Source organism: Scheffersomyces coipomensis (genome assembly GCF_036884675.1).
Source record: "Scheffersomyces coipomensis strain NRRL Y-17651 chromosome Unknown DFJ63scaffold_6, whole genome shotgun sequence".
Taxonomy (NCBI): Eukaryota; Fungi; Ascomycota; class Pichiomycetes; order Serinales; family Debaryomycetaceae; genus Scheffersomyces; species Scheffersomyces coipomensis.
In genome coordinates, this window is record NW_027042897.1 from 729,822 (window position 1) to 743,432 (window position 13,611).

The 13,611-nt window shown below is 29.2% G+C and overlaps 6 protein-coding genes across 6 annotated transcripts; 4 read left to right on the plus strand and 2 right to left on the minus strand. All coding sequences in view use genetic code 12, as the record gives it.

Annotated features, from left to right (window-relative positions):
• Window positions 1–656: 656 nt before the first annotated feature.
• DFJ63DRAFT_314934 (uncharacterized protein) lies at window positions 657–1,469 on the plus strand (the record flags this gene model as incomplete). The annotated part of the gene is made up of 1 exon (XM_064906457.1): window positions 657–1,469. The coding sequence occupies one exon, from the start codon at window positions 657–659 to the stop codon at window positions 1,467–1,469; it is 813 nt and encodes a 270-aa protein (XP_064760512.1).
• Window positions 1,470–1,682: 213 nt separating this feature from the next.
• Window positions 1,683–2,240, minus strand: TIM22 (translocation channel protein; the record flags this gene model as incomplete). The annotated part of the gene is made up of 1 exon (XM_064905242.1): window positions 1,683–2,240. One exon carries the CDS (start codon window positions 2,238–2,240, stop codon window positions 1,683–1,685), a length of 558 nt encoding a protein of 185 aa, XP_064760513.1.
• Window positions 2,241–6,496: 4,256 nt separating this feature from the next.
• Window positions 6,497–7,374, plus strand: UCF1 (Ucf1p). Its single transcript, XM_064907201.1, has one exon. It carries the CDS (start codon window positions 6,521–6,523, stop codon window positions 7,127–7,129), a length of 609 nt encoding a protein of 202 aa, XP_064760514.1. The 5' UTR covers window positions 6,497–6,520; the 3' UTR covers window positions 7,130–7,374.
• Window positions 7,375–7,424: 50 nt separating this feature from the next.
• Window positions 7,425–8,489, minus strand: EAF3 (Eaf3p; the record flags this gene model as incomplete). The annotated part of the gene is made up of 1 exon (XM_064906458.1): window positions 7,425–8,489. One exon carries the CDS (start codon window positions 8,487–8,489, stop codon window positions 7,425–7,427), a length of 1,065 nt encoding a protein of 354 aa, XP_064760515.1.
• A 1,182-nt stretch (window positions 8,490–9,671) lies between these two features.
• On the plus strand, window positions 9,672–10,789 carry DFJ63DRAFT_320531 (casein kinase). Its single transcript, XM_064907202.1, has one exon. It carries the CDS (start codon window positions 9,748–9,750, stop codon window positions 10,657–10,659), a length of 912 nt encoding a protein of 303 aa, XP_064760516.1. The 5' UTR covers window positions 9,672–9,747; the 3' UTR covers window positions 10,660–10,789.
• A 389-nt stretch (window positions 10,790–11,178) lies between these two features.
• DFJ63DRAFT_314939 (uncharacterized protein) lies at window positions 11,179–13,569 on the plus strand (the record flags this gene model as incomplete). Its single annotated transcript, XM_064906459.1, has 1 exon — window positions 11,179–13,569. The coding sequence occupies one exon, from the start codon at window positions 11,179–11,181 to the stop codon at window positions 13,567–13,569; it is 2,391 nt and encodes a 796-aa protein (XP_064760517.1).
• Window positions 13,570–13,611: the final 42 nt, after the last annotated feature.

Sequence of the window (13,611 nt, forward strand, 5' to 3'; positions counted from 1 at the left end):
TAAGGTTCATCTTTAATAGTCATAGTGGTCCCATTGTCAATTGTAGTTTACTAGGCTGTACTGGTACTGATAGTGTTGCTGAGGTTATTCATTAACTTGATTGGTTTGATTTGTTTAATGACGTAGTATGATAATCAATGAATAGTTAGTATCTGGGTACCGTGAAATTCCAGAGATTTCTTTCAGCTTCTTTGATTAAACGTTTGAATGACTTCCTTGCAAATTTTCAAACAGCTGCAAAAGTAAGCCTTGTTAATTTGTTTTAAATTCCAAGCGAAACTTAACTTTACTAATTATCTAACTTTTGTTTATTTCTATTTACCTCAAATCAATTCTCTTGAATCCCAAGTACAATAATTACCATATCTACATTACATACAACCAAGTTCAGGTCAACAAGCACCTACTAATACCATTTGTACTAAAGCTTTCTATGGAATTAGACCGTGTCACAAATCATAAAAGAATTTCGCGTTTCATGAACATCCAAACTTCAACCATAAACATCCTTGACGCAAAAGATGGGTTTATACATTTTTGTAAACAACTCAAACATGGTATAATCAAACTACTTTAAACCATTGAAAGCTTGATAAACTATAGAGATTACATATAGACTTGTATTATTAATATGAAATATCATCATATAAAATAATATGAATAAGATAAAATTTGAACCTTCATCCGTCAATTTAGGTGATCCCTTACCGTTACCTTATAAAATTATAACCAACCCTAAATTAAACAAGAATCAAAATGATAATATTAATAATGACATAACTAAGATTGAATCAGATAACGAAAAGATACGACGGATTTACTCGGCACATAAGAGAAATGAATTCAATATCCCCGAGTTAGAGGTTGAACCACCATCACAATCACAACCAAAAATCAATTCTCAACCTAGTTCAAGTTCAAATATTGAAGGATTAGATGATGAAGATGATACTACAGCTGTGGAAAATAAACGTATAAATACTCATATTTTAAAAACGAGGAATTTCAAAAGTTATCCTGCCAATGATAAGATTCTTAATTTTGGTAATAATCGAAATATTTTCCAACAACAACAACAGCCAATTCAGAGAGTCAACACTTTGATCCATCAATTAAACGAATTGATTAAATACAGCAATGACAAACACCACTTGAATAATATCAAGTTAGAAATCAACAAATTGATTAAATTAATCGATGAACAAGAACAAATCAGCGAGGATCAATTAATACTTGAACAAGAGAGGATGATTGATGAACAAGAAACGAATATATTTGAAGAATTGGACAAATTACAACAACAACAACAACAGCAGCAACTACAACAGACTTCACGGACTGTTAAGACCCCTCAAACTCAATCAACAGTGATCATAATTCTTAGTGTACTTGTCCTAATCTTGGTATTCTTGTTAGGTTCTTACCTATTAGCCGATTTAAATCCTGAGTATTGTTACTTATTTTGTTAATGTATCCTATATGTATTATATTATTCCCATTTCCTTTAGACAATGTATTTCTACTTCATTACATTTTCATTTCTTTACTTCCTTTCTTTCTTTTTCTTCCTATTTTCTGAATGTGTATTAATAATAAATAAAGAATGATATTAATAAACGAATTTATATTTACAAGAACTAAAATTACAACGTCTTTAAACAACCACACCTATCTCTATATATCTAATCATCATAATCATTACGAGGAGGAGCACGAGCTTCACTTTCCATATACATATCAATAGCAGCTGAAAATGCGGCAAATCCAAGACATCCAAAAGCAGCAGCTTGTGGGCCAGCTTTATATGAAAGAGCAGCACCAGTTATACAACCTGAACTTACTCCATTAACAATATCATGTTTAGCTCTTAAACTTTCAATAGAACATTCTACCCCTGAATATATTAACCCAATGAATCCAAAATTTTTAGCGGATGATGCTGATCTTTTATACATATCAGTAAATTGTAATTTCATTTGTTGTTTAAAAGGTAATTGACTTATATGACTGATGGTTGAATTAGGTGATGTACCAATAGGCACGTCGTATGCCATAGATGCCATGAATAACCCAAAGAAAGCACCCATCCCAAACCCCATTACACCTGACATAACAGTTTTACCAGGACATGATTGCATGAATTCAATCATTTTACGAGCCCCCAAATCAGCTTGTTCTTCTTGATTTAATTCATTGAATGGTTTCTGAGGTGGCTGAGGCCCAGTATATATTCCAAACATTATGTGAGAAGGCGTATATATATATGAAATGAGATTGAATTATTGATAGTGATTTAGAGTTGGGGTTTAAAGTATAATTTTTTTTCATAGATTCTTTCAATTAGGTTGATGATGTCGCAGGTATAATGGTATGTACAGGAAAACCATATTTGCGACATAAGACATTTTGCAATCTTAAGTTTGGAAGGTTATATTGGTTAAGTATTACATTCATTTATCACTTAATTAGTAAGAGGGTTTATAGATGATTACGTCTACAAATAACAAAATATAACATTAAACTTATGTACATATTAAAAGTATTCTTTCATCAAAGAATGTGGAGCTTGTAATTGCTTGAACTAAAATATCCCAAGAATACTTTAAGTGGGAATTCTAAAAACAAGTAGTTAGTAAAATGTTGTGAAAAGTTGAATAAACAGATATTGATAAATCCCAACACTTTGATATATTGGGAAATCAAATATCAAAATCATTCATCATTTCACTCTATAAATTAAGGTAGGTATAACAAAACACCACAATTTTCAGTCTCTTAATCATTCGGAAGTGAACTCCACAATTACAATATAACAGACAATTTCCGTAATAATTTTTTGAAAAACGAAAGCTAAAATAGTAATGAAAGATTTCAAACTTATGATACGCTGAGTTAAATCATAGATCGAGCATAACGAGTAGTCATTTACTCAGTTTCTCATTAATCATCATTCAATCATCTGTTAGAAGTAATTATAACCTAAATTGTAAACTTTGTTAATAAAATCACGAATTATACACTGGACCATAATACTCTGGCAGAAATAAACCAATATCCTAAACGAACCGGGCACTATCCTTTCCTACTTTAAAAAGGTAATTTATTAAATAGATTGAATAAAATCTTAAATTTTATTTTTGAGTTTGATTGGTAATGTCGTGTAAGATTTGATGAGATCTACGACACGGAGACATTTTACCGGAAGATTTGCATCCTTTATAATTAGATCAAACAGATAGATATCGTCGTCTACATAATGCTACAATTTATCTATAATAAAGGTCTACAAAATCATTTTATGTAAATAGTAATATATATATTTGAAATGCAATGGAAAAATCAAAAATTCTAAAATATTTTCGACTTCTATCTGGCTCATTTGATCGACCTAGTTAGTATTTACGTGAAAGATCATTACAATCGTTTCACCCTATAAATAGTAAGGACTTACGTTGTATATAATACCCAATATTTCTCTCTATTGCGGAAATTATACACTGAAGTATAAGCCGGGGTGACTTGTCTAAAAAGTTAGAAAGTTTTAACATTTCTAACTATGGTTAGTATGATTTCAACTAAATAAACTCTTTGAATTAAAATTTGTTATAACAATGCCCGTAGACTGAAGCATTGTAATTGAGTCATAGCCTTAAAAAATATGAAAATCTTTCCTGTATCATGATAGCAAAGTCAAGACGTTTCAGTAAGTTGTGGTCTGTGATATAAAATTTAAATCAACATCTCTCCTTTTTGACCCCCTTTTGAAAGTATAACACATTGTCTAAAGTACACGACTAAAGTTTAGCATACAATATTTGAGTGTTATTCATTCACATATAATGAATATTGATCAGGTTATAATGTGAATATCAGATCAGTTACAAGAGAGATTCAACATGAAAGAGTTCCTACAACTTAAAATCAATTGATATAATAAATTATATATATATTAAAATTGTTAATTTCGTTAGGAAGATAACTCAACACCATATAGACAACTCAAATACTATAAGGAAAGTTAGTAATTTTCGTGAAAAGATTAAATAGAATCAAAATGGCATAAACTCAAATTGAATTCAATCTAATTTCCACTCTATAAATATTCAGCGTAAGTAAAAAAGCAACAAAAATAGATATCATTTCCTTTCTAACATATTGTGGCCACTGTCACAAAACGGATCACACCAGACAGTCCCATTTTGAATGCAAAATATGAGTGATGCCATGATTCTACGTACATGAAACCCTACTAAACTTTCAAAAACAACATTTCTGCTTGCGTAATGTTAGTATAAGACCTAGCTAAATATCATTAGTTAGTATACAACTTAAACATTCTAACAGCACCTAGAATAATCCATGGTTCGTAATCAAAAAACGTTCTGGAATTTTCCCTAATTATAACAAATCAAATTTAAACTCATATATATATATATATATTCTGTTTAATTTTATAGATTTAAATTACCCCCTGAATAAGAAAAAAAAATCGAGGATAAAGTACACGCCCATGTTAATTTTGGGATCTAATTATAAGTAATTTTGCGACTTATATATGCAATTAGAAAGTTGAAAGATTAATATAATTATGGTTATTACATGTTGAATAGGTTAATTATTGCTTGGTGAATATGGTTAAATGCAGTCAGAGAGATTTTTGATTGATGTTGAGAGATATGATTTAATCTTTCTACAATATTATATTAATTAATTTATACATATATTAATATACATTGAACTTTATTATTTTCGAGCTAATTATTACAAGTTGTGGTTCTCCCTATACGGAGCAAATAATTCTTTAATAGAATTATCGCAGTTCAAATCAAGTTAGTAATAAAGTGTCAAATATCAAACCAATTTAATCAAAATTTTTGAATTATTTAATGTATCCTCATCAGAAGTGATGAGGTTCTATATTGGGTAAAGTACACGACTATCACAGATTGTATTGTATTATTTTTATAAAGTAACACATCGAGATATTAATAAAACTAGGTATTACACTAACTACGATAATGTCAAAGTTAACTAGATGAATAAGGTATATTCTAACCTCATTAAATGGGATGTTCATATTGTATCGTCAATTATATAACGTTAATTATAAACTGGTAACATTCTCTACATCCATGCCGCAGTAGATAACATAGACTATGTGGATTGATAAAATATTAAAGAATCAACACCACATCAGATTATTATTGTTGAATCAACATATAATGACGACAGTTTACTATTATTGGTAAATAGATTTTATTTAACATAAGATTATTTAAAAGAGGGTGATTATAACAGTGTTATCCTAGTGTGATTATAAAAAGAGGGTGAATGACAATTTCTCCACAAAATGAAATTCCCTCATAGTTAAGAAAAAGGGGAAGGAGAACAAGCTAGTGAGTGGTAGTGTGCGCGTAGACATAAAATAACCTCATTGATCATTTATGATCAACTATACACTATCAAAGGTGTTGTTAATATTAAGTGTTGATAGTTGGAGTTATAATCAACTGTCAATTAATTAATTAATCAAATCTAAAAGTGGGACAGTAATGAGTCATTATAAAATTGTTCTTTTGTCATTATCGTTATACGATTGATAGATATCGATGATTAAAACAAATTAAGCTATAGATAGATAAACATTTCTCAACAAATTAAAATTTATCTCATCCCACACTCGAAACTGTTACTTACTCCACCTCCTATTTCATTAACTATTTCTCCACTATTCATTATTTTAAAAAAGTGGGATAATAAAAGCTTATTGTAAAATATTATTGCTCTTAGGGAGTGAGAGAGAAAATGTAACCAAAAATGGGTCATTGCAAAAAAGAAATTTTAAAAAAAGTCTCTCCACATTTTCTTAAATAATCAACAAAACTATGAAGTAAGATCAGAAGCAGCTAAGTCATATTACATAACTAAGTTAATTAAAAGGGTTACATATAATGAGGTGATCAGTTATTACGTGTTGTAGAATACACAAACAAACAGTTAATTAATCAATACGAAATAAACCGATCAAAACATCATATACTGAATGGAAATGTCCGGAATAGTTACTGCAACTGAGTCACTAAAAAAGTTAGGGAAGTCAGCCTCAGCACTTTCCCTTAACTATGTAAATGAAAACCTTAAGTCACACTATACAACAATTTTTTATTTTATTTTATTGTTGATTCCATTTACGGAATTTAGTATTATTTGCATCCAATGAGGAGTAAAATTAACTATGAGTTAATTTAACCTAGTTATAATAATAATAATAATATCGTCGACGACGTCGACGATATCGTTTATATTATATTGGTAACTATAAATATTGATAAATTTCCTATATCCATTTATATTTCATTTGTACTTTTCTTTCTTTCTTTCTTCTTCTTCTTCTTCTTATCTCATCACTCCTCATCATATATATCTTATATATTTTGATACCCCCCCGCTCAACGATATACAAAACGCTTTACTTAATTTTTAATTATTACATATAACAAATAATTAATACTTAACGATCATGACTAAATTAGATAAAAAGAACAAAAAAGTTGTTCAACCATTAGATTTAGATAATTGTCAAACTTTAGAACATTTAATGCCAGTTCCAAAATCAAGATCATCATCAATTATCTCGATCGAATCTGAAGATAAATCTGAAATTAAAACGATGTTAGCTCCTCCAGCAAGACGTGATTTTGATGATTTGTTTTCTTTTGAAAGTTTTATTAGAGATGAAACTTGGGATAATGAATTTGATTATTATCATGCTCATTTACAATATTATCCTCCATTTGTTTTAAAAGAATGTCGTGATAATTTAGATAAAATTAAACCAACCATGAATAAAAATAATAAACGTTTTAAAAGACATTTACAACATCATATTAATAAACATTTAATTAAAGATATTGAAAAATGTTGTGGTTATAAATTAAATTTAGAAAAGGCTGAAATTATTGATACTCCAAAATCAGTCACTTGGAAATTTAAAGATTTATCCGATCATGGATTCACTCAAGAAGAAGAAGATTTATTTGATAGACATTGGAAATTAGAATTGGAAATTAGTTGTAATAATGAAAATGCCATGGTTGAAGTTGATTATAAGTCAGTACCATTGGTTTAAAAAAGATGATATATTCATTATTATTTTATTTCTTTTCCTGTTTTATAGTTTGCTACCCACTTTTATGCCGTTGCAACTAATTATTCCTCCTCTAATTCAATTTAAATCCAATGATAAGTCTCCCTTGTTTTGTGTCTCCTCCTTATAGACGTCATTAGATAATGCCCCCCCCTTCTTATGTTGTTATGAAACCTTTACGTTTTATGAAACCTTTATGAAATATACGATTTACGATTCTCTGAAATTTTTTTTTAAAACTTGTAGTAATACATTTTTATACATTAATCGATTTACTTTAACTTCTAGCTAAACTATCATATTGAGGACTGGTATTATTATATTCATTAATATAATCATTCATATTATTCGTTAAAAACTTTAATAACTCATTCAATTCATCAATTAATACATTTAGACTTATAGTATCAATCAAAGATTCACTGATTAAACCAGGTAACGATATCAATAATCTTAATAAATGTTCATAGCCATATACTTTCAGTTGAATCTTATCCTTGGATATTAAATCTTGCTTTAAGAAATTCAAATATTGTAAATTCTCATATTTATAAAGTAAAATTAAACTTAATGATTTATTAAAATATAATTCTAATCCCAATAAAATCTCTGATAGTATTTGTTGTTGATGAGAATCAAGTGATGGTTCACGGAATGATTTATAATCTTGAAGTATCTTCAGTATAGGTGCTTTACTGGGTAAATCTAGTATCTTTTTATCCTTGGTAATGAATTCCCAATCATTTATCAATATATATTTCAATTTAATATTGAAATCAAGTTGAATAGTAGGATTACCTTTATTCTTAACATTAGCAGGAGTTGATGTCTTTTGCTTCTTACTATTTGATCCATTACTATTCCCATTACTACCAGTTAAACCTTCACTACCTTCTTTCCTCTTACTTCCACTTGAACTTCCATTATTATTATTATTATTACCAGTACTAATACCAGTACTCACACCTCCATTAATCACCACATTACTCACTTTCTTCTTCTTATTCAACTGATCCAACTCAGTCTTCTTAAACTTATTCATATCATTGAACTCTAAGATTCTATCACTATTAACCCATTCATCCCATTTTGAATTCCATCCTTGATAGTGTAAGAAATAACCATCCTGTTGATTCACCTTAAACAACTCACGATTGAATTTAAGATTCTCTTTAAATTGCTCTCGTTTGAACTCATGATTGATGATTTTATCTTGTTTGAAATCATATACTTTTAATACTTTTGATTCATATATTAATGGTCCATGATACGCGTATACCGTACTATTGGGTTTGAATATCGTATTAGTGGTGCCACTGGCTCCTGCTGGCGTTGAACTCATCCTGGCTCTCTTTCGGTATATACTCTGATATGATCTAACCTTGATGAGATGGTTGCTGTGGATATCGCTCTACTATCGATTGGTTGGCTGTAAATACCTTTCTATTGTTCAAATTGATATGTTTCGTCAAAGGTGGTGAGCAAAAGAAAAAATAAAAATAAAAATAAAAATAAAAATTTTAAAATTTAACTACCATCATCATCATCACTGATATTTACCACCATCATTCATCGAAATAGTTAACAGTACCACCACACTTCATCCACCCCACCATCATCACCTGTCGTCAAGCAATACACCGCACCACTTATCACCGCATATGGACTTTGATTGATTGATTGGGTATCGTTTTATTGTTTTATTTGGTGAAGGAAGCAACAGACAGACAAATAAACACAACTGAGAACGAAAGTTTTCGATATTGTACAACCAGAAGTCAATAATTCAAGAGATAGTCTCATCTCAGGAATAGTAAAGAAAAAGAGAGTTCATTCTCCATTGCTAGTCATTTCTTTTCCATTCATTTTGCTTTAACATTTGTTCATTTTATATTCATTGGTTAGGTTTCAACTTTAATTCACTCATTTCATTAATCTTCTTATCAGATCATCATATCAACTAATTCATTCATTCCCTCATTCTTCATCTTCTTGTCATTCCTTAATCATTTCATAGCTACTGCATTTCATCTCATTCTTGTACATTTAATCACGTAGATTCCACACACACACAGACACATATATATATATCTCACTCCTAAACATATTCATATAAATCTCATGCAATGGCTCAACAATCTTCAAACAATATAGTTGGAGTTCATTATAAAGTAGGCAAGAAAATAGGGGAAGGATCTTTCGGGATCATCTTTGAAGGAATAAATATCTTAAATAATCAACAAGTTGCTATAAAATTCGAACCAAGAAAATGTGAAGCACCTCAATTAAGAGATGAATATAGATCTTATAGAATTTTACATGGTTGTCAAGGTATACCTCAAGCTTACTTTTTCGGTCAAGAAGGTGTTCATAATATTTTAATCATTGATCTTTTAGGTCCTTCATTAGAAGATTTGTTTGATTGGTGTCATAGAAAATTCTCTGTTAAAACCGTGGTTCAAATTGCTAAACAAATGATTGAAAGAGTTGAAACTATTCATGAAAATAATTTAATTTATCGTGATATTAAACCTGATAATTTCTTAATTGGTAAACCAGGTACTCCATTTGCAAATCAAGTTTATATAGTTGATTTTGGAATGGCAAAGCAATATCGAGATCCAAAATCAAAACAGCATATTCCATACCGCGAAAAGAAAGCATTAAGTGGAACAGCAAGATACATGTCTATAAATACTCATTTAGGTAGAGAACAACTGAGACGTGATGATTTAGAAAGTTTGGGTCATGTGTTTATGTACTTTTTAAGAGGATCCTTACCGTGGCAAGGTTTAAAAGCTCCAACCAATAAACAAAAATATGAAAAGATTGGATTAAAGAAACAAACTACCAGTTTAAATGAATTATGTTACGGGTTCCCGATTCAATTTAGTCAATACATGTCATATGTTCGAAATTTAAAATTCGATGAAACTCCAGATTATAAATATTTAGTTAATTTAATGGAAAAGGTTTTAGTATCTTTAGGAGTGGATGAAGATGGTCATTATGATTGGATGGACTTGAATGGTGGAAGAGGTTGGGATGCGGCTTTAAATAAAAAGGCTAATTTACATGGATATGGCAATCCTCATCCACCAAACAACCAACAAAGACTGGCTCAACAACAACAACAACATCAACAAAGACATCAACAAATACAACAACAACAACATAATAGAAATGATTCTATGAACTCAAAATTATTATCACCACAACGGAATTTAAGAAGTTCTTCGAACAATCATGGAAATTCACGACCAAAATCATTATCAATTGGTAACTATCAATCGATCTCACAAGATCCAAGAAATCAACAATTCTTAAGTAATAGTAATAATAACAGTAATGGTGGTGTATATAATAGTCAATCACAAGCTTATCAACAACAACATGGTATGTTACCTGTTCGTGACGATGGTGATTTACATTCTGATACTTCTAGTTTCAATGAACGTAGGAAACATCAAGGTAATGGATGTCTCAGAACCTTGTTTTACTGTTGTTTCTAAAGATAAGTTAATTAGTCATTTCATTTCTACTCCAGTCATCTTCTCATTCATTCATTCATTAATTAATTCATTCACTCATCAGTCATAATTTGTATCGTTACAGTTCCATATTTTCACTTCACTTCATTTCATTCTACTTCTCATACTTTTATTTTTCATTTCTCTTCATGATATTAATGATTTACAACTTTCAAAGCTTAATTCACTAATATTTGTTTATATTCCTCTTTATTAATTCTTCTTTATGTTACTTTTTTAATGTTTTTTTAATAGTTACAATCATAGTTACTTTCTTCTCTTTCTCTTATTCTACACTTTCTATTCAATTTTTTTATACTTCATCCTCAATATATTACTTTACAAATTGTAAAATTTTTAAAATCGTACTTAAAGCCAGATCGGTATTTTTGCCAAATTTTACCGATCGTGTAACAAACTAAAAAATAGTGACACCTGAAAAATTGTACCAAGTAAAAGTTTTTGGCAGCACATTTTAGACATCATTAGTGGGATGACAGTATGAAGGTTACGGTTAGTGTTAAGGAGAATGACGAGATGTCACAAGAAGAACTAGTATCGATATCACCAAGTACTTCTATGTCAATTGACGAATCATTGGGCGAAGAGGATCATTCTGAGGAACGCGACCTGAATGCAAGTGGTCGTAAACGGTACAAGTTAACGGAAAGGAGGTCAGTATTGGCATGTATAAGATGTAGACGAAGGAAAACGAAGTGTCTGGGCCTGTATCCATGTCAAACTTGCATTCGATTCAATCATATGTGTGAATATCCTAGAAAACCCAAGAGAATTCAGATTTATGATATTGAAGTGGAGCAATATCAAATGCAAATTCAACAATTGAAGTCTGAATTAGATATGATCAAATCTTCAACTTCATCCACTTCACATTCGATTACTATCGCCCCATCATCAACTTCAAGTTATAATGATGATTCTGATGCTCCTGATATCTCTGTGTGGCTAGGATCGGGATCATGCGAGTTGATATGTTGGAATCTAAAACAATTCACTTCAAAACAATTTATTAATAGTCAATTGCCGGTCAATAGTCCTGATTTTAATACTTTTATTGAAGAGAAAACATATAATTATCTATTTGCAAGTAATCATCAACATTATAGTGAAAATGTTACTGAAAGTATACTTCAAAGTATAACTCTTCCGGAAAGTTTAAAATTATTTGATGCTGTGATTTCATTCATAAATGTGGGGTATTTGACTATCACCAATATTGAACAGTTTAAACTCAAACTAAATCAATTATTTAATTCTAATGGTGGGAAGTTACCATTAAAGGTCATAACGTCCAATGATAGATACTTCATATTAAAATTATTAATGATACTATCGTTAGGTGAAATTTATGATAGGAAGTTGACCATAGGAAGGAAGAAAAAGAAGAGTCATACTATCAAAAAAGAACAATTACCAGGATTAAAATATTTTAAAATTGTTTTGAATCATTTACCATCGCCATTTTATTACTACGATGATTATAAATCCCTTGAGAATATGATTGAAATCATTGAATTATTAGGATTGATTTCAATTTATTTAAGAATGATAGATAAGAAGACATTAGCCGTTTCATTCACTTTACAATCTTTACAGTTATGCATATCGTTAAATCTCCATAAAGAATCCAGTTTAAGATCATTTGAAATCAATAATGATAATTTAAGTAATCAATATTTGAATAAACTATGGTGGAAAACCTTTTGTTTAAATCGATTTTATAGTGTTAGAATCAGTCAACCATTATTATTACATTTAAATGATATTTCAAATGATGAATATAATAATGTTAAAGATTCATCTATAGTCCCTACTTCAAGTGATGATTATGCCAATGAAACTTGTATGAAATTTTATATTGAATTAGCAAAGATAAGTGATAGAATCACCAATGAATTATATAAATCAAATACCACTACCAAACAAAATAAATCCCAATATCTTAGGTCCATCATATCTATTATGGAAATATTGATTAATTGGATTAATAACATTCCACCATTCTTACGATTAAATCTTCATCAAGTTAGTGATAATGATCGACTGATATATTCATTACATTTAAATTATCTACATCATATTTATTTAACTAATATTCCAATGTTGATAAACCTAGTTAAGTTTAAAATCATAAATTATTATAAACATAATCAATTCCAACTGCATGAAGGACAATCATTCTTTCCTACCAATATTAAGAATTTGATTAATTCAATTTTAAATTCAAGTAAATTAACCATTAATATATTCCTATCATTAATTAATCGAAATAAATTAACTATATTTGGGATGACAGATTTAGATTTTTTATTTAGTTGTTCATTGGTGTTTTTAATTTGTTTGATATTGATTAACGAAGGTGATGATAAAGATGATATTCAAAATTATTTAAAAACAGGGTTAAATATCATAAATGAAATGAAATTAAGTGGGAATCTTATTGCCAAGGGGAAATTATTTCAAATTGTTGAATTAATCTTATCATTAAAGAAATTATTGATTGATTTAGGATATCAAGATTTAATTAATCATATGAATATGTTTCAACATGATGCAAGTGAATGGCTGCAAGTTGATGAAGAAAAAATTACCATAAACAAAACTGCTTCTTCTATATCCTTATCAACAAGTACAACTTCTATAACTGATACTACGACTAATAGTGATATAATTAATTATCAATATCAAATTAATGATATACTTGATTGTACCTTTTTAAGTACACTACCACCGGCCAGTACTACTACTACCACCACTACAACGGTTGAAAATACATCAAATAGTGGCGGTGCACATACTCCAACCCCATTTTTATATAATCTTACGGAAGAAGATATCAACTTTATGGAACAATTCTTTATAGATTTTTAATTTTAAAATAAAAAATGATTTCGTTTATTTATAAATATATGC